The sequence below is a fragment of the Hippichthys cyanospilos genome, chromosome 10 (genome assembly GCF_059441005.1).
Source record: "Hippichthys cyanospilos isolate Australia breed blue-spotted pipefish chromosome 10, RoL_Hcya_1.0, whole genome shotgun sequence".
In the NCBI taxonomy this organism is placed as follows: Eukaryota; Metazoa; Chordata; class Actinopteri; order Syngnathiformes; family Syngnathidae; genus Hippichthys; species Hippichthys cyanospilos.
The window spans coordinates 17220001-17239319 of record NC_142378.1 but is presented as its reverse complement, the minus strand read 5'-3'; the positions used below and the strand labels follow the sequence as shown (position 1 = coordinate 17239319).

At 39.6% G+C, this 19319-nt stretch overlaps 2 protein-coding genes across 8 annotated transcripts in view; both read left to right on the top strand.

Moving 5' to 3' along the window:
* The window catches only part of ap3d1 (adaptor related protein complex 3 subunit delta 1), a 30154-nt gene extending 14256 nt beyond the window's left edge, over positions 1 to 15898 (top strand). Inside the window, exons 13-35 of one of the 6 annotated variants that reach the window (XM_088424973.1) lie at positions 103 to 251; positions 340 to 570; positions 1789 to 2020; positions 2117 to 2262; positions 2497 to 2638; positions 2776 to 2847; positions 2980 to 3055; positions 3452 to 3651; positions 4159 to 4232; positions 4473 to 4496; positions 5898 to 6057; positions 6159 to 6299; positions 6564 to 6617; positions 7763 to 7870; positions 8000 to 8149; positions 9282 to 9329; positions 9473 to 9493; positions 9828 to 10017; positions 10207 to 10295; positions 10367 to 10452; positions 11359 to 11480; positions 12168 to 12247; positions 13441 to 15898. In XM_088424973.1, the coding sequence (XP_088281099.1) occupies positions 103 to 251; positions 340 to 570; positions 1789 to 2020; positions 2117 to 2262; positions 2497 to 2638; positions 2776 to 2847; positions 2980 to 3055; positions 3452 to 3651; positions 4159 to 4232; positions 4473 to 4496; positions 5898 to 6057; positions 6159 to 6299; positions 6564 to 6617; positions 7763 to 7870; positions 8000 to 8149; positions 9282 to 9329; positions 9473 to 9493; positions 9828 to 10017; positions 10207 to 10295; positions 10367 to 10452; positions 11359 to 11480; positions 12168 to 12247; positions 13441 to 13536 (2691 nt within the window). In that variant the 3' untranslated portion in view covers positions 13537 to 15898. Of the gene's footprint in view, positions 1 to 102; positions 252 to 339; positions 571 to 1788; positions 2021 to 2116; positions 2263 to 2496; positions 2639 to 2775; positions 2848 to 2979; positions 3056 to 3451; positions 3652 to 4158; positions 4233 to 4472; positions 4497 to 5897; positions 6058 to 6155; positions 6300 to 6563; positions 6618 to 7762; positions 7871 to 7999; positions 8150 to 9281; positions 9330 to 9472; positions 9494 to 9827; positions 10018 to 10206; positions 10296 to 10366; positions 10453 to 11358; positions 11481 to 12167; positions 12248 to 13440 lie in introns of all 6 variants that reach the window. The other 5 variants (XM_088424972.1, XM_088424975.1, XM_088424976.1 and 2 more) reach the window with 5 other exon arrangements.
* Positions 15899 to 18202: 2304 nt separating this feature from the next.
* The window catches only part of LOC148417361 (ubiquitin-conjugating enzyme E2 R2-like), an 11113-nt gene continuing 9996 nt past the window's right edge, over positions 18203 to 19319 (top strand). For both annotated transcript variants that reach the window (XM_088426158.1, XM_088426157.1), the window contains exon 1: positions 18203 to 18677. In XM_088426158.1, the coding sequence (XP_088282284.1) occupies positions 18495 to 18677 (183 nt within the window). In that variant the 5' untranslated portion in view covers positions 18203 to 18494. The remainder of the gene's footprint in view (positions 18678 to 19319) is intronic.

Sequence of the window (19319 nt, the reverse complement as noted above, 5' to 3'; positions counted from 1 at the left end):
AATAAAAAGTAAAATAATAGTTGATTTGTATTTGTTTAGTTATCAATCAAACCATTTATTGTTGCGTCCTTACAAAGTTTTTCAAGCTGTATTCCTCTGCAGGTCTCCAAAAAGAACTTGATGGAAATTGTGAAGAAACTGATGCTACATGTGGACAAAGCGGAGGGAACCACATACAGGGATGAACTGCTCACAAAGATCATTGATATCTGCAGCCAGAGCAACTACCAGTACATCACCAACTTTGAGTGGTCAGTTTGCATCCATGCAGTTGCCTACGTGTTTGATTTTTGATATGATTTTCAGCTTTGTTTTTTTTTTCCCCGTATGCTTTTACAGGTACATCAGTATCCTTGTCGAGCTGACCCGATTAGAAGGCACGAGACATGGTCACCTCATTGCTTCTCAGATGCTGGATGTTGCTATCCGAGTTAAGGCCATCCGAGTATTTGCCGTGGCCCAGATGGCCACCCTGCTGGACAACGCCCATCTTTTGACTGGGAACATGCAGAGAAACGGCATCTGTGAAGTTTTGTATGCAGCATCCTGGATCTGCGGCGAGTTCTCAGAGTATGTCACGTTCTCTTTTGACATAAGTGAAAGATCACATGCTTCACACACACTGTCACATGGTTTCACATTAATTTTGGAACATAAATACAGAGGGTGGCAATATAATTGTGGACTTCATATGTAGTGTCAAACCCACACTGAAACAGAAAAAATAGATAAAATAAGAACTACAACTTTATTCTTGCTCTCTGAAATTACAACCTTACTCTTGTAAAATTACAACTGTATAGCTACTTGTAAACTACAGATTCTCGTCTACATATGAACATTCGATTTACGAACCCTCAGAGACACGAACAGAGTTGCTGTATGTTATGTTTGTATTTAGCACATTTTCTGAGATACCAATGCTCGCGCCGCCATCATAAACAAACCTTCCACTCAGTACATCCTTTCCCCCACTGATAGTGGAGTGCAAGAGTGCCCAATAGCGCTCAGCTTTTTTGCAGTAATATCGCTAAACAAATAGTAAAATGACCCAAACAAGATAGACACATTTACCAAGCAGTAACTACCGCATTTAAAAAAATAAAAATAAATTATGTCCAAATTTAGTAAGAGAATGTATACAATTTGGGGTAAATGTGATATGTAAATTTTATGTACAGTACACAGTATAAGTGATTTTATTTAAGTTTTTATGATTGTATATGAATTATGTAGAATTTATTATGTTCACTAAAATAAACTACCAAACAAAGCTGGACAAAAAAAAATGCTATTGAAATATTGATTTTGATTTTGAACTGCTATTTAACAGATCTCCATCCATCCATCCATCCATTTTTTATATGTTGGGACTAAGATGCAGGCATGTTCAGTCTTCTAAGAGAGGAGGTTGCTGTTGGTAGACAATTACAAAAAATTAAATGATTAAAAAAACTATAAACGTTATATACCATTTTGTTGCGTAAAGATCCCATGTTATTACCTGCGACTTATAGTCCAGTGCGGCTTATCCTCCGGAAAATCCAGTAATAGAAATAGGCCTTCTGATTACCACATGATTTTTGAGCACTCCCTCGAGAATGAATCAATTGCAAAGAACAGATATTTCACCAAACTTCGATGTGTGAAAACTATCCTTGTAATATTATGCCAATTCTCCCTTGAAACTTTATTCTTGTAAAACATTGATATTTCTTATTTCACTGCAAGATTAACTTATTTACTGTAATTCGCAATGCAAATAATAACTTGAGTCATTGTCTTCAGACACCTGGAGAACCCATTGCAGACACTAGAAGCCATGCTGCGGCCAAAGGTGGCCACTTTGCCGGGACACATTCAGGCCGTGTATGTGCAGAACGCCGCCAAGCTGTTCGCCACCGTGCTACAAAGCCAAAAGGATAATGCCGACAGCACAGTTGTGCAAGAAACCAGCCAGCTAATGATAGACCGCCTGCCACTTTTTGTCCAGAGCGCCAACCTGGAGGTGCAGGAGAGGGTAAGATGATGGTAGAAGTGTCTCTCAAATCGGTAATTGTTCAAATGGCAGCCAATTGGTGACAGTCTATCTTTTTATGTCATCTACACTCTACAGGCGTCTTGCATCCTGCAATTGGTGAAATACATCCAGAAACTGCAGCAGAAGGAAGTAGAGGTAGCAGAAGAAGTTATTGCACTGTTTGCCGGAGAACTCAACCCTGTAGCCCCCAAGGCACAGAAAAAAGTGCCTGTCCCTGAAGGGTGAGTGCCTATATTGTTTAGGGAAAAAAATTGATGCCTTTTTACGTCAAGTAACACAGCTTAACCATTGTTCCAATTATTATGGATGGCTCTGTACTGTTTAAATTGTCTTAGAATGAATGTGATCACTTCTATACCCACCACCTTGCACTATAGAAATATACAAAATGACAACAAATAGCGGTGTGAGAGAGGAGATCATTTATCTCTCTCTTCTCATGTGTGTGTGTTTAGTCTGGACCTGGACGCCTGGATCAATGAGCCTCCATCTGAGAGCGAGTCTGAGGATGAGCAACCCAAGGCTATTTTTGCAAAGGAGGAGCCCAAACATTCCCGGCCTAGACACACAGAAGTGGATGAAAAGGAGCTGGCGAGGGTACGTTCAAAGCGCCTCGGTTTTATCGACCTTTCGCTAGCATCATATACAAATGTTTGATATTTAGTTGCTTCCCCATCTTGCTTATTAAAACAACCAAATTACATGTCTTTTTTTGTTGTTGTTTTTACCTGCAGAGAAGGGAAGCCAGGAAACAAGAGCAAGCAAATAACCCTTTTTACATCAAGGCCTCACCATCCTCTCAGAAGGTATTTTTTAGTCGTTATAGTGTTCCAACACTATCTTTTTGTACCACTTAACAGATCATTTTTGGTGTATGCCTACCAGAAGCTGAAGACATTTTGATCAATGTTACAAAATTGTCTTTTAACCCCTCGCAGGTGTACCAGGACACCCCTGGAGTGGAGCACATTCCAGTTGTTCAGATTGATTTGAGTGTACCTCTTAAAGTACCAGGTAAAACATCCTTGTATTATGTCTCAGTGTTACACCACTCTGTTCAAATATTAGTTCGTGTCACTGGTAACAATTAGCATAGCGATAACATTGTGCATTGTTTGTTGGCATCGCATTTTACGTTCCTACACTCTTTCATCGTGCTAGACCTCATCTTTCAAAGGTGCATGCAGTGGACGCATCGCATTGTTATTGAATGATGGAAAATCTATTAGTATTCATTTACTTGATTAAGCGATATGACAATTGATTGTTAAAATACTTGATAGTTTCTGCCCTAGGTTGCAGCCATGTTTTGTGCATGCATAAGTGGGAATAATATAATAATAAGGACCCCCCCCCCCCCCCCCCCCGAATTTGAGGACTAAATTTTTTTTGGAAATCCACCACCTTTAGGCCTGCCTATGTCCGACCAGTACTTGAAGCTGGAGGAGGAGCGTCGGCAGAAGGAGAGAGCCGACAAGAAAAAGAAAGAGAAGAAGAAAAAGAAAGAGAAGCGTAGTGGACGAGGGAAGAAACATGACTCCGGCCCAGAGAGCGAGGAAGACATCACACCGGCGCACATGGTCGACATTGTTACAGAGGAAATGCCAGAGGTAACAATGTCGCTGTTTGAACAAGTGCAGGAGCTAGGTCCGGGATTTTGTTTACGATGGTGGCTTTATTAGCCTTTTTCACATGATTTTTTATCTTGTATGTTTAATTATAATCGCATTCATCAGAATTGGCTTTATTTGGCTAAGCAAGATAAAACACAAGGAATTTGGAACCAGTACTTGTAGCATGCAGGCCGTTGTAACATAATAGTTATTTAGGACATCACAACGAGTCAACAAACGATATAAATAAACAACAATATAAAGTGTTTAGTAGTGAGGTAATATTGGCGTTTGCCAATTGTTGTGAGGTGATATTGACGTTTGCCAATTGTCATAGGTGCCCAGTTCATATATATATAAGGATGGCACAAAACTGTTGTGTGGGAAATAAGTACAGGAACCCATTTTTTTTTAAGTAGCAGATATTTGCAAGCCGCCCCTTTTAAGACAAGTGGAAAATTATCAGTCATTAATTTAATCCTCTTTGCATTGATCCACCTCCAGAATGCCTTACCCAGTGATGAGGATGACAAAGATCCTAATGACCCTCACAAAGCCCTGGACATCGACTTGGACAAGTGAGTTGACACTGTCGCTGGCCTTGCTCAGGCCACACATAGCTTGACTTTATTCATTTCTTTAATTGAATATGAGTGTCCTGATCATTCCATTTTAGTGTCTTGGGCTTCCTGTCCACGGCGTCACAGCCGATGTGACATGGCCTTTACGCCCCGCCCCTCCCCACTGATTCTTACAACTTTTTGCTTCCTCTCTTCTATGCATACACACACCCATTACTGCCCACTTTGTGCGGGTAGCTTGGTGGAAATGGCTGGGCGCAGGTGAGTAGCACCTCAGCCATGTAACCTGCCGCTCTGACTTCATCTTTTTTCCTTTTCTATCTTTCCAATTAGCTGGATTACTAACATAGCTTTTCTCACTAATTTGTAGCATTTTTTTTTTTACATGTAATGACTGAATGTATCATTTGACCTGGGCTATTCATTATTGTATTAGATGACAGATTTCTTAGAAAACTCTCAAAGAAGAAATACTGCATATCAAATCACTAACTGGATGCTGCTGACATTTTCAGGCTTTCATTCCGGTTTAATTCCGGAATAAATAAAAAGCCTGGTTACACCTGTAGGAATCTGCCCTCGATTTTCAGATGCCTATCTCTCAATACAGGGGTAGGGAACTCCGATCCTGGAGAACAGCTATCTTGAATGTTTTTGATGTCGTTCTCCTACAAACCTGATTCAAATAATCCACTCATTAGCAAGCTCTACAGAAGCCTGATAATGATCTTGATCATTCAAATCAGGTGTGCTATAGAAGGGGACCATCAAATATATGGAAGTTAGCAGCTCTGGAGGATTGGTCTTGTCCAACCCTATCTCAATAGATTTGTATGCAGCCAAACTCTAGTTAGTCTGTTGATAAGTGAGCTTCGCCATGGTGGAGTTAACAAGTGCATGTGCATATTCATTAGTGATAGCTCAAGCTTTAGCTGGACCATTTTGAATGCTATTTGAGTTTGAAGAAAAAACAACTCTAATACATATGAAATTATTTCAACAAAGCCTACGAGGGGTTCTCTTTTTACAATGGTATGCATTTTTCATTAGATTTGATCGGAATCGAGCCCTGCTGCGTAAAGACAAAAAATGGCTTACGGATGATGATTTCAAAACTATGCAGAGCAAGTCTGTGGATATGTGTGCCTGGCCAAAAATCAGTTACTTCCAGTAGCTGCCCAGGCAAACGTTAGCTCCTTCTATCATATGAAGCTTGTCTCTGTTGACATGTATCACTTCAACATCATCCCCTTGACATTAGTGTATTACCTTCCTATTAATTGGCATTTAATACCATATTGTGGTGTCTTGATGTGTATCTGGTAGAGCAAAAATAAAAAAATTAAGGTGAGCTTTTCTTTGAATAGATGAGGATTGTTTCCTCAGTAAAAAAGCCATTCATGAATATTGAATACAAATACAGTATGCAGGAGTGACAGTCATTTTAATTTAGATAATCTGTTAGTGAAAGCCAGCATCAGAACATTATAAACAGAGTGCTCCTCGTAATGCTTTTTCCCCCCTGTATAAACCTAGTCACGCCCAACCCTAGGCCAGAACAATTGAGCTTCATAGATCTACTTAAGACGGATCTAATGGACTGTGTTTTAGGAGTCGTAAAAAGACTAAGGGAATATTAATACCTATTCATTTTATATCTAGGCCTCTTGCAGACAGCGAGAAGCTACCAGTCAGGTCTCACCGTCCGACAGAAATTCTGAAAAGCCCGGACGGTGATGCCGAAAGCACCTCGCAGGAAGCCAAGAAGAGGAGCAGCAAAGAGAAAAAGGAGAAGAAAAAAGATAAAGACCGGGATAGAAAGGTGAGGGTCACGATTATGTCACTTTCTAAATTCAATTATCAATGTCTTTCATTTTTCAGATGGTTTAATGTACCATATCTTTCATTTCTATCTGCCAGAAGAGCAAAGAAGAGAAGAAGAAGAAAAAACACAAACATGAAGAAAAGGGGGTGGATCTTCTCGGCAATCCGTCAGAAGAGCCTGTCGTTCAATCAGAAGTACCCAGCGAGGTGGTGGCTCCTCTCACTTCCACTACAGCGGAGGTATGTCATTTAGGGAAACTATTTTGCGTTTCTTTGAAGTGTATCATAAGTGTTCTCTGGTCCTTTGAAAGTCTCTTGATAAATTTTAAGCTATTATTTTGGAACTTTTCAGTCAGCTCTGAAAATCTGTGTCAACAAATCAGTTTTTTATCGAAGAAAATAACATGTATCCTTTGTGTTGATCAGCTGTAGTAAGCTACACAGTATGTTTGGCCCTCCCCCCTCTCACCTCCTCGCCCTCCTCTCCCTTCCTTGCCCTTCTAGGTTTCAGATCTGGATTTCTGGCTCTCAAATGCTCCAGTGCCCTCTAACACCCAGGTTGAGTCACACCCCTCTGTCTTCCCCCTCATTGCTTTGATGTACTCGCACGCCTTCCCATAACTCCACAATGTCGTCGTGTGCGTGTGCGTTTTCATCGTCCATACGTCAACATCTCTCTTCCACAGGTCGCACAACACATTCCCACCTCATTCACCAGCCTTCCTGTTTGTGAGCATGAATGACTGTGCTGTATGTTATAGTCTTAAGTCTTCTTCTGCTTTCTTAATATTCCATGAAAGTGGTTCTTCACACGTTTGTGGATGTTGTTATTGTTGCTCAGTGAAGGCAATGAAAGCGCTTTTTTTTTCATTTAAAGTTCAACAAGTTCTTGATGCCACTCCATACTTTTTCATCTATCTATTGGGCCACTACTGTAATTTAAAAATAGATGGAAGAATAGTTTGGTTTTTCTTTTTCAATATTGCTGCCAGCATTCCTACATCGAGAGGTGTCGGGGCTTCTTTGACAATTCTCAAAGTTCTCTCAAAGACTTCAAGATCATGAAAAATGAAGCACTTTTGATTACACACAAGACAACATACAAGTTGGAACTGAGAAAATAATAATCTGACAATATTAATCTTCTCTGGCTTGAATATATCTGACAAGGTCTCCGCAGGCATATCCATGACAATGAGGCACTTCGTCTAAAATGATAATGCCAGTAGCTGTCAGATCAGACTTTTCTCCCCCCTCCTTTCTTTTCTAAGTCCTCTTTACGTGTGCACATCCAGGAATCACCACAAGGCACTTTAAAGTAACCACGAAAAAGGAAATATTTCAAAATTAATTATGAGCTAACTGTTCTCACCTCGACACTACCTCATGAGTGCATGCTTTCAAATGTACTCTTCAGGATTTTTCTTGGTCGTCGTCTCGCAAGAATAACAACTTAACTCAAGCCTGCTGATCAGGAAAGACAACCAGTTGTATTGTACATGTTCACGCAATTACACTACTAAACACTGCTGTTTCTTGGTGGTTCATTTTGGCTCTTATTTTACTAGTTATATCTGAAAACTCGTTGTGGCTGATCCCTTTCTTTGCTTTGAAGAACTCCCTAACTTTCCTTCTGTTGACACAGAATTGGTAAGCAACGTATGTTGTGGACCATTTGCTAAATGATGTTTGCATGTTTATAGGCAGAAGCAACAGTATCAGTAGAAGCAGCCCCAGTGCCCGTGACAGCTTCTGGCACGATGCTAAATTCTGATCCAGACGAACCCAAGGATGTGGAGACGGAGGAGTCGGTGAGTCACCATCTATGATGTCATCCTTTCTTGGAAGAAAAGAAAAAAAAAAGAGAGTACCACCAAGATGGTGTCTGCTGTGATGTCCTTTAATGGGTTTTCTTTCTCTCGCGGCTTCACAATTTTAAGAAGTCATCCAAACACAAGAAAAAGAAGCTGAAAAAAGAGAAGGAGGAGAAGGACAAGAAGAAAAAGAAGAAGCACCATCACCATCACAGTGATGGAGGTGGGGAGGGTACGGTACAGAATGGCACAGTGGATGAAGAAGAACCTCTACCAGTAAGTGAGATGACGTCCTCACCTCCCATTGAACAGAAAGTGGACATACTGTGTTCTGCGCACACAGGAAAGTGCTGCATGTGGCACATTAACGATACAATGTTCACCGACTTACAGCACCCCCCCAGCATTGATTATTTGATTTATTTTTTAATTGTTTTTCTATGTAATATAATTAAAATTGTACTTTCTTTTTTTTTTTTAATTTCACCTTCAGAACAGTAAATGTTAACCAATTTAAATTAAAGCAGACTGAAGTATACCTTTTTGTATTGAAGTAAAACATTTTCTTTCACTTTGAAAAACAGTGAAACATTTTGGGCTATTTTCTGACTTCACAGACCAAACCAGCAACAAAATTGTAATTCATGTATATTTTCGATAATAATGTGTCTGTTTTTGAATAAAGGCATGGAAATTGTTTGAAATATGATTAATTGACAAAATATTTACAGTTATCAATCATCAAAAAATTGTTGGTTACATACCTATTAGAACACATTATAATATCTGTATAACCTATAACCGAAATCCTCCTCTATATTGTAGAAATCAGCTGCTTAATTTTAACATTTTCAGCTCATTTTCAAATTATGATTTATATTTTTATTAGTGTTCTATGGTTATTCTAATTATTTCACAATACCTTTTGTCCTCCGATGCCGCACGTTTTAATAACTGGGCACGCATTTAGCAATTCTGACTCAACAGAAAGGGCCTTTCAGATCAATTAAAAATAGGCCTGTAAATAACCCATGGATACTGTACTTTTTTTTGGGGGGGCTAAAGGTTCAGTTAGCGCTTATCTACCTCCCCCACACACTCACAATGGATTAATGTAAGAAACTCATGTAAAAGTGGGAAGTGGTCTTATTTTTCAGGTCTTTGAATCAAAGATCTGAAAATTGATCGCTTTCACTTAGTCAACGCTTTGAGGTCAACAAGACAGGGCGACTTCTGAAGGGTGTCGTTTTACATAAGTTTAAAGCATACGATCAACTATTATCTGATTTAAAGCTACTTTGGAACCTCCAAAGCTTGTTATGCATTGGCTACTTAGATCCAGTCGTCTTATCATGTTGATTTACAGAGAATGTCTGATCCTAACCTGAGCCCCTCTCTTTCATTTCAGCCCATGTCCAATTACTGCCTCCTCGCAGAAAACACTTACATCAAGATGGTGAGTAATCAGGAATCAGGACACTTCTGAATAGGGGTTAACTGTTTTGCAACATATCAGATTAAATGCTTGATCAATGTCCAAGTCTTATGAGACAGCTGTAGCTCTCTAAGTCTCATTGTCAAATTTCCCTCTCTTTTAAGATGATGGAAGATGCAGATCAGGTACTCGTCAAAGTTGTGTGAAGGGCAGAACCTTATTACGACTGCTCTACTAGATGTGTTTCTGTTTTTTTTTGTTTTGTTTTTTTCTGCATCTATCAGCCTCCCTGCGCCACAGAACTGCTTCCTTTTCTCCGATTCTTTGTGTCCTTGCTGCCTTGTTCTCGTATTGCTTTCACGGAAAGAGCCGTGTGTGGTTGATGTTGTCTGCGACAAATTATGTAGCGCAACCTTCCATGTTGAACATGGAGGTTTGACTTTGGAGGTTGGACTGTAATTATTTTTAATGAAGTAAGTCATCAGGAATCTCCCGTGTTCAATTTCCCTTTGTACTCAGGTGTATGACATCCAAGGCAACCTGCAAGATGGCAGCCAGGTGGTGGTGTCCGTCATCTTTGAAAACAAATGCGATAGCTTCCTGAAATCAATGGAGTTCAACGTGTTGGACTCTCTCAACTCGAAGCTGCAAAGGCCGGAGGGCGCGGGTGCGCACGACAGCCTCACCGTCCCATTTCAGCTCCCGCCTGGTCAGTTGCTTTCCGGCAAGCGTGCCAAGTGTTTTCTGCTTGTGATACAATCTGTGAGCTTTTACTGAATCAGTGTGAAATTAGCTCATTTTGAGAAATAAAATGTTACCCAAATGCATGTTGCAACTGTGTAGAGGTTAGATTTAAGATGCCTCACTGAAATGAACAAACTGGTCTCCTGTCTCGCAGGGGTGTCCAATGAAGCGCGCTTTGTGTTCACCGTGCAGAGCATAGTGATGCCACAAAAACTGAAGGGAACGCTCACTTTCATTGTCAAGGTAAGAAAACATGCACAGGAAATGTATCATCCAAATAGATTCTTGTACATTAAGCTATTATTTTGGAACAGAATGAAGACTCCTCAACTCATGAGAAACTGGACTTCAAACTGCACTTTACTTGTACCTCCTACTTGATCACCACTCCATGCTACAGGTGAGGACACATTACCATCTGTATAGGGATCAATCATAGTCAATTGTGACTGTGGGGCTCTTTTTAGTGCGTGTGCTTTTGCCAATTGGGGGCAGTAGGATACAGATGTACAGTGGACCCCGGGTTACGGCGTCCCTGGCTTACGTTTTTTTCACGTTACAAAGTGGAATACAAAGTTTTTTCATCCTCTTTTTACGACGTTTTTCCCGCTTTGCGGCATCAATAACACAAAATTCAAACTTGCCGGTCAGTGTGCATGTGTATAATTGTGTGTCGCACCGCGCTCATACCTCACTACATGCATCACTGCATACGTCACTAAGATGCCGGTCTGCTATTGGTCAGCATCACTATTGGTCGGTGTCACTAAGATGCCAATATGCTAAAGACTTACTCTCGTGTGAGTGCTTACAATATCATATTTATTGTGCATTTTAGTGCTAAATCCAAACTTTAGTTGGTAGCCACGGGTCCCAAGATTGCGAGTGATGTTAAAGAAGTAAGAAGAGGATTAGTATGGAAACGAAGCTGAAGATAATGAAGAAATACGAAGAAGGCTAGGCTACCCTGCATTTTATATTGTTAACATTAGGCTAAGCATACTATCCTCAAGCAAAGCTATGTTCTAGAGTCACTTGTCATATATTTTTTTTTGCTTTGCTCAACAGTAAAGTAGCAGTAGACATGAGAAGTCTAATGGGTTGAGTGTATTGACCCCATTTGAAGGTTATATCACTAAAATTCTGCCCCCAAGGAGAAGTAAAGAAATCTTATGAATTTCAGCATTTTGTTTCAGATGTCTTGGCCTTTTTAAATAAACTGTAAGAAAAAATTAAACTCTTTTCAGCTTAGTCGTCTTTAGCCATTTGTTGTAATTCTTTGTTTTCTGGTTGTACCTTTGGCTAGTGATGCATTTGCAAAGCTGTTGGAATCTGGGGATCTGAAGAGCAGCTCTGTCAAACTGGAAGGCATCAACATGCCCTTCCACCATCTTCTGGCCAGGATCTGCTTCCATCACCACTTCTCTGGTACACACACAACTTTCTGCATTTCATGTTATTACAGTCTGAGAAGATGAGTGGATGAGTGAGCCACAAAAGTTTAATGTCCAATGTATTTTTGCACACATGCTCAAAGACTTTTAGTATATAGTCATGGGCAGAGATTTGCACAGCCGTCATTGGGATGTCAGGCATAATTTTTGGCTTGCAATGAGTATAATTATTGAATGCATGAGCTTGGAATCTGCAGGTGCTTAAAATGGTTCCAAAAGGCTTTGCCAACAATTCTCCGCCAAATCTTTCCTAAGATCCTTGGACTTTCCCATTGTTATGAATATTGGTCACGCTAATGGGTGACAATGAACAAATCACTTTTTATACCAACAAAAAAACTGCCAGACACTGAAAATCATAATGAGAAGTTAATAGGACTAAGCTTTTTCTTTTCTATTCTTTTACTTTGTAGAACTTTCGACACAAAAGAACAATGAAAATGGTATTTAAGCCCATCTGTGTAGTTCTGATCGAGACAAAATCCTTTTTTTTTTCCACAAAATTAATTCATTTATCTTTTTGTCATTTGATCATTAAATGATTGAAAGGCCTAACACAGCATTTATGTCTTCAAATTGTATGCGTATATTAGCCCAAATAATTATATTCAAATGTATGATGTTACTTTTACCGTAGTAATGATTTGTTGTTTTCAACCAGTTGTGGAGAGGGTGGACTCCTGTGCCTCCATGTACAGCAGGTCTATCCAGGGTCACCATGTTTGTCTGCTCGTCAAGACCGTGAGTGAATTAAACATTTTCTTAAACCTTGTAGTTCCTTCAAGTAGCGATCCTTGAAAGCACCATGACAATCACTGTTGTGGGGATTATTATGTGCATATCTTTATTACATATCGAAAAGTACATTGAAATTGACTATGCATTGAAAACACATACAATACAATATGCAACATTAGTAATGGCATTCTAAGGAACGTAATGCACTGTATTACAGGGTTGTCCACAAACATTTTGCAAAGAGGGCCAGTTGGGGGTGGTGAAAATGTGGAAGTCAACCATTTAGTGGCTGAGTTTTAGCTTGATGTTCATTTTTGACATGGAAAATGTCTTAGCGGAAAAGTTTTATTTTGTATTTATTTTTTTATTCACGTTTCAAGATTGTTAAACTTGTCTTTGGTTTCATTTGAAAGTATGCTTCACGTTTACGCCAAACAACACACAAATAATGGACTGGCCCTCACACCGATGGTAAAATTAGTTAGACCTTGACCAGTTTTCAAATGCATGTTTTTTCCTGTTCATCACTGTATTTTATTTCAGTGACTAAATTCAAATGTAAAGCGGTTAGTCCCTTTTTTTTTTTTTTTTTTTTTTTTTTTTTGGTTATCTGTTCTCTTGTTCACGAAATTTTAACAGACTTGTGCTTTACATTCCACATAAAGGTGCAATTTCTGCCAGTCCGTGTCGGTTTTCAGTTTCGGACAACATGGCATTAAAATTACCGGTAATAGGGTATTTGTGGAATGAATTAAACAGAAAAATCATCCAGTTTATACCAATTTTAAGGGGCCGCCATTTTGCCACCTGATGTTGAGTGAAAATGACATCACAGTTGCTCAGGATAGCGTTTTCCAAGTAACATTTGTAAGCTAAGTCTTGATTGGTCAATCACTGAACCCTGAGACTAGTCAGAAATTTGCTTAATTCATTATCAACAAATGCATGAATGTCATTTTTCAATTAGTGGGGACACATAGAACATATCAGGAAAATATTGGACTTGATTTCCCCTTTAAGGAAAATATGAAAATAGAAAATGTGGGCTTTTTCATTCAATAAATCCAAAATTCACATAAACATTAAAAAGAAATCGGATGGCGGGGGGAAAAAACGCCCACTCGGAAAATTTTCCGTGTTAATAAAAACAGCTGAGCATTCATGAGTGACACTTTGGAACCCTCCTTGTCCCGCAGTCTGAACAGACAGTGTCCATCGACGCCAAATGCGATGAACCGGCGCTGCTTGGGAACGTGCTGGATGAGATCAAACAGACCTTCGCTCAGTGCTGATGGTGTCCAGGATAGCCCACCTTCCTCACTAAAACACATCACCGTGACATTAAAAACACTGCGGCCGGCGCCCTATTTATTTATCCGCCCTGCTCCTCTTCCTCGCCTTTGCCCTTTTGCCCGCTACAGTCTTGAGCACACTCACTCGATGTTGTTTTACGGACTCGCCGTGTCGTCTCGCCGACTTCCCCTGCAACGCACTTTTCACTTTCCCGCTCAAACTGAGATCTTGGATGTCCCTCCTCCTCTGCTTCCTCCCCTTTCCCTCCAACTGTCAATCTGTGACAGTCATGTGGCGTAATGTTGGCAACTGGACTTTTGCTGTTTGATGGTTGAATTGCGTTTTTACTGTTTTTGAACTATTTTGTCATTGTGTTGTTTTTTTTTTTTTGTCTGAACGCCTGTTCGCCTTCTGTGTGTATGCGTATTTGTGTGTGTGTGTGTGTGTGTGTGTGTGTGTCTAAACATCCGACTGCTGTTTCAGCCTTTAAACCAAGTTGCTGTCTCTATAAAATGAAAGAGGGCCTCTTAGTCCCTCCTTGATGTCGTCTGACCCCAAGGTCTGCAGTAGATCCGACGACTTGTGTTACTCACTTAAGGTTCGGAATATTGGGCATTCAGATTTCTGGATGAACCTAAAATGGACTGTTACCTTTGCTGAAGTAACTTAGTGAACCTTTTGTGAGTCGTGCATGTGGCGCAGGCCTTGGATGTCCAGTCAATCGCTACTGCCCTGTGTGCTTTTCCCCCAACGGACCAAAATGGAGAAACACTTGAACATGAGCACCATTCAACACCGAACAGACCCAAATTTGTTTAACTGCATCGCTGTGACAGCAGATTATCAAATTTCCTCAATTGGCGACCATGTGTATTTTGTCCACTTAAAAGGACAAATAAATACCTCCCATTTCCCAAAGAAACGGGTAACTTTCAAAATGCTATTTTTCATACAGACGTTAATCAACTTCAGAGCCCATTTGAACTTTTGCTAACCAAAATAGCAGCACACAATGACCTCTCAGCCGGTCTTTACTTTGTGGAGGTGACGTTTTTTTGCATTGCGATAGACTTTTGTTTGCATGGGCCTTTTACGTAGAAATCATGTTTTCTAGAAGCTATTGCAGATTCACACATTCATAATAGATGCGCGGCAAGGGAAATGCAAAAATCCAACACAAAAGCGGTGTCGATTCTGAGTGTCTGTTACCCCATGTTAACTGCTGAGCCCTTTTAAGATTCCTTACTAACCAAAAGAGCAGTACACCTATTGAGAGTGTTGTGTGTCATCCCACTTGAATCCATCCGCATTTGTCTATAGTTGATTTAAGTGCAACTTCAGTTGAGACTGAATAGTTCAATGTGTTTACTGGACTGGCGGTGAATGAGTTAACGGTCCCCAGCCTTTTTGTGGAAACGTACCACATAAAAAGCTTGTATCTTTTCAAGATTTCACTAGTTTCCTTTGACCAGGATGGTACAGAAGAAAAGGGGAAGCATATTTCTATGAGGGGATTTGGTCATCATGTGGCACGTGAACATCCATAATTCAGCACTAATACTATGTTACGAATGTATCACCACACTCATCAGTATTAGGCACCACGGCCTCAGTCCTTACGTGCACCTGCGTCGCTTTTTTTTATTTCCATCACAGCAGCCCAAACTGCTCCGCCTAAGTCTATGAAGTAGCAAGCTCAAGACTAACCATTAGTCTGCCGCTTATTCGTCTGCTCTTCTGTAAAAATGTTCCCTTACAAGTCTGACTACATTTGTGGTCAGCTATAAATTGCAAGAATGTCATAAGAAAATAATGTTTACCTATTCCTGACAATGACTATTAGAGATTCTCCTTTATTGTCACATTTCTGATCATTTGATTATTGGATTACAATTTGTATATTGCATGATTTAGGAATGTACACTTTTATATTTACATTCTTTTCCATACCCGAATTGTCATTCCATTTTGTCGTTTTTTTTTTCCCATTTGTTTTTATAAAGTATACTTGAACCATGATGGTTTGATGCATTCTAAGTTTTTTTTTTTTTTTTTTTTTGGGGGGGGGGCATTATAATTGAAAGATTTAAATTATTACAATGCAGGTGGGAAGCAAGGGTGATGTCCCAGTTAAGAACAGATCAGTGAAGGACTGCTTGTCTTAATTCTCTCGGTTCGGTTGTTTTTGGCTCGTGAGCTTGAAAGTTTATGCTCCACACCACAGATTTCCAAAGGTACCGCTTTCTTGTTTCACCCTACTCTCCAGCTGTACAACGTCATATTTCAAAGGGGGATGTCAATGATCTACAATTCCTGTAAAGATTAACCTCAAAGTGAAAAATAAAATCTATTAAGATGGGACTGTGTATCTGCTGGTGATTGTTCTTCTGATTTGCAGCTAAACTACTTCCTTACAGTACAAAAAAGGTGGCTAGTCAAAGAATTGAATCAGTACACTTCACTTTAGAAATTGTTTTTACAAGTTCAAGACTTACATTTTCTTGCAATATAAATTGAAGGGGAAATCATTACAGTCAGGTGTGCCATGGCAAAGTATCCAATATCAATTTCTTTGAAACTACTGTGGCTGTAAAAGTGTTGCAGCATAATCATCATGTTTTTAGTGTAATGTTTTTCTTTACACATTTTAAGAAGTGAATGTTTTCCTCATGGAGTCACACAAATCTACAATTCCCATTGCTTAAATCAGTGGTTCTCAAATGGGGGTATGGGGACCCCTAGGGGTACGTGAAGGAACTCCAGGGGGTACTCGAGATGTTAAAACAACCAATATCCCGATTCAGAAAAAAATAAGTGGGGAAAAAAAAACCTATGTTCAGAAGGTTATTTAATTTCAATATTTTAAAAACCCAAAATCTCCCCTATACCGGAATGGTTTGACGCAACTTGTCAAGTGCCACCTGTTAATTTAATGATTTATTTTTGTGAACATATATCTACTATGATCCGAAAAGAGGACACTAAGTTGAATATGTTTTATTGGACAAATATTTATTTAGCAAATAACTACAACAGACGGATTTTTTTTTCTTCTGGATATAACATCCCTCCATCCATCAGTTTAGCCACTTTTGCATGAGGTTCATAGGCTGAACTGATTGCCAATCGCTGCGCGCACATTTGCACGCACTAACACACCTAAGGAAGAATTTAAGTGTCCCATATACTACATACAAGGCTACCATGCACGTTTTGTAAACATGGGAGGAAACATCTTACCTGGAGAAAACCCAAGCAAGCACATGCAAACTTCACACCGGAAGGCCGGAGCCCAAATTGAACCCACGATCTTTGAACTGTGAGGTGGATGTGCTAACGGTTAGCACGGTGGCAGATTGGTTAACAGCTAACCAATCTGCCACTGCTAACCATTCTGCCACTGTGCCCCGCTAAATGGAACACGTTTTTGATCGTGATCATGTATATAAAATGTCTTTTACATAAAGCTAAATTGTTAAAAAAAAAATTGTTAAAAAAAGCATGATTTACTGTTGTACCGTTGTACTTTCTAAGGGGTATATATAAACATGGTTTTGATCATGCTTACGGCTATAACGTCTTTTACTAATGAGAAATTGTTAAACAATAAAGATATAATTTACTGCTTGCTCCCCATCTAAGAAGTTTACGGATGTTGCAGGGCAGGGCCAGAAATGTTTCTGAGGTGGCCACAGGGTCACAACATCTCCGGCAGCCATGAGTGGTATGTAGTCAGGGTTTCAAGTTAAAACGTAAATATTCTGTTGACATACATAAGTGACAATTATCACAGGGTTAGTGCTTGTTGAGCGAGCAGCACCTAAGTCTCGAGACCGTCCGGATATCCTACTGAACATTCGATTGAATAATGGAGTAGTATTCAGGTTAAAAAAAAAAAAAAAAAATCAAAATGTTCACTTCAAACAGCAATGCCAGACTGTGATAAGATGAGCTGTACATATTTTATATATATATATATATATATATATATATATATATATATATATATATATATATATATATATATATATATATATATATATATTGTGTGTGTGTGTGTGTGTGTGTATGTACAACTATTAAAATTAATATTTCATGTTACAAAATAGAAAAGAAAAACTAAATAAAAACGAGTGGCCGAATAGAATTTGAATGAGGTGTGTAAATGGTTTTAACTGTTTTTAAGACGATGTTAGATATTTTATTTTTTACTTTTTAATTTTTTTTTTCACATTTTTAGCAAACGCAAGAACTTCACAAACTTATACTTCCATGATTTTACCAGAAAGGCTTCTTTACACAGTATTTATATTTGCTATTGTTGTGAGCGAACAATACTTAACGCATGCAATGTAGGAAACAACTTCCTTTTAAGTCTTCCAAAACAAGAGAATAGTAGCGTTGTTATGTGAAGATGTTGTTCCGCTTACTAAGGATTGTAATTCATTGCTACATACATAAGGCATCAATTCGGAGGAAGAACGAAATCCAATTTTGTACGCATTTTATACCCCATTACGAGTCTCCCTTCGTATAAGGCAGTGACGCGTGTGTTTAACAAAGCTGCCACGCCAGACGCCAGCTCTCTTACGCACTTTACAGCGTACAGTAGTCACGTGTGTAAAGTCGGTTTATATCTCATGGGATTTTAAACAACATCCTCCCATGTAGCTTTTACTTCGAAAACTCCGTAGCGGAAGTGTGTGAGAAAATATAAGCGCTAGTGTCGGTGCCCTGGAGTGTGGCGCTCAGCTGGGTCTTTTTCCACAGACGCCTTTTATCCAATAAAGCCACCGCAACTCCACCTTTGCTCACTCAAACACAGAGTTGAAGCCATTTTCTTCTCCGGGAGTCCTTTTTTCGAACTTTGGCGGGTTTGGTTTTCTGCTAGTTTTTGTCGTTGCGCTGGGGCGGCTTCACGCGACTTGTCCAAGTGGTTAGTTAGTTTGTTTGGAATATGGCTCAGCATGGAAATCCTGGAGCCAGTTCCCAGAAAGCACTCATGCTGGAGATGAAGAGTCTCCAGGACGAGCCGGTGGAAGGCTTCAAAATCACTCTGGTCAACGAGTCGGACATGTACAACTGGGAAGTGGCGATATTCGGTCCGCCGAACACGCACTACGAAGGCGGTTATTTTAAGGTGAGTGGCTAACGAGCTAGCGCTGCACTTCCCGTTGTTCCTTTGCAGCTTTTCCATGAACTTTTCTTTTTATTCGCTGTCTTTTAAGATCGCTTATGCGTATATCTCTCCCGTTCGCGTGCCTTGAGATGCGAGTTCGAGTCATCTGACCGAGTATTCCATCTCAAGTTATCCTTACCAAGTCAAGTGAATACAAGTGCCATTAATCCGTTCTGGATACCTCTCGATCGTGTTAAGCTTGATTCAACGCAATAACAATGCTATTTGAAAAAATATGTAACGACGTGGAATGAAATTGAATTGTTGAAAGATCATCATTCAGATCAATCATTGATTGATGTGGAATTACTTATGCTCTATATTGATATTATGAAATGACACTGAACATATTCAACGATATGGAATGATATCGCTGGTAGAAATGGAAATGGGATTTTCAATGTTGAATATCATTTCCGAGGTGAATTGGAGGAAGAAACAGTTTGAATTTTGATCAGTTTGGGAATGATGTGAAAGTCATGCGGTTCATTTTTGGGTGAACAATGCAGAATTGTTGCTTAGGATAACTCATACAGCTGGCTTTTACCATATCACAGTTTACTTTTTGTTTGGCATAGCAGCACCACTGCAGCGCTTCTGCTG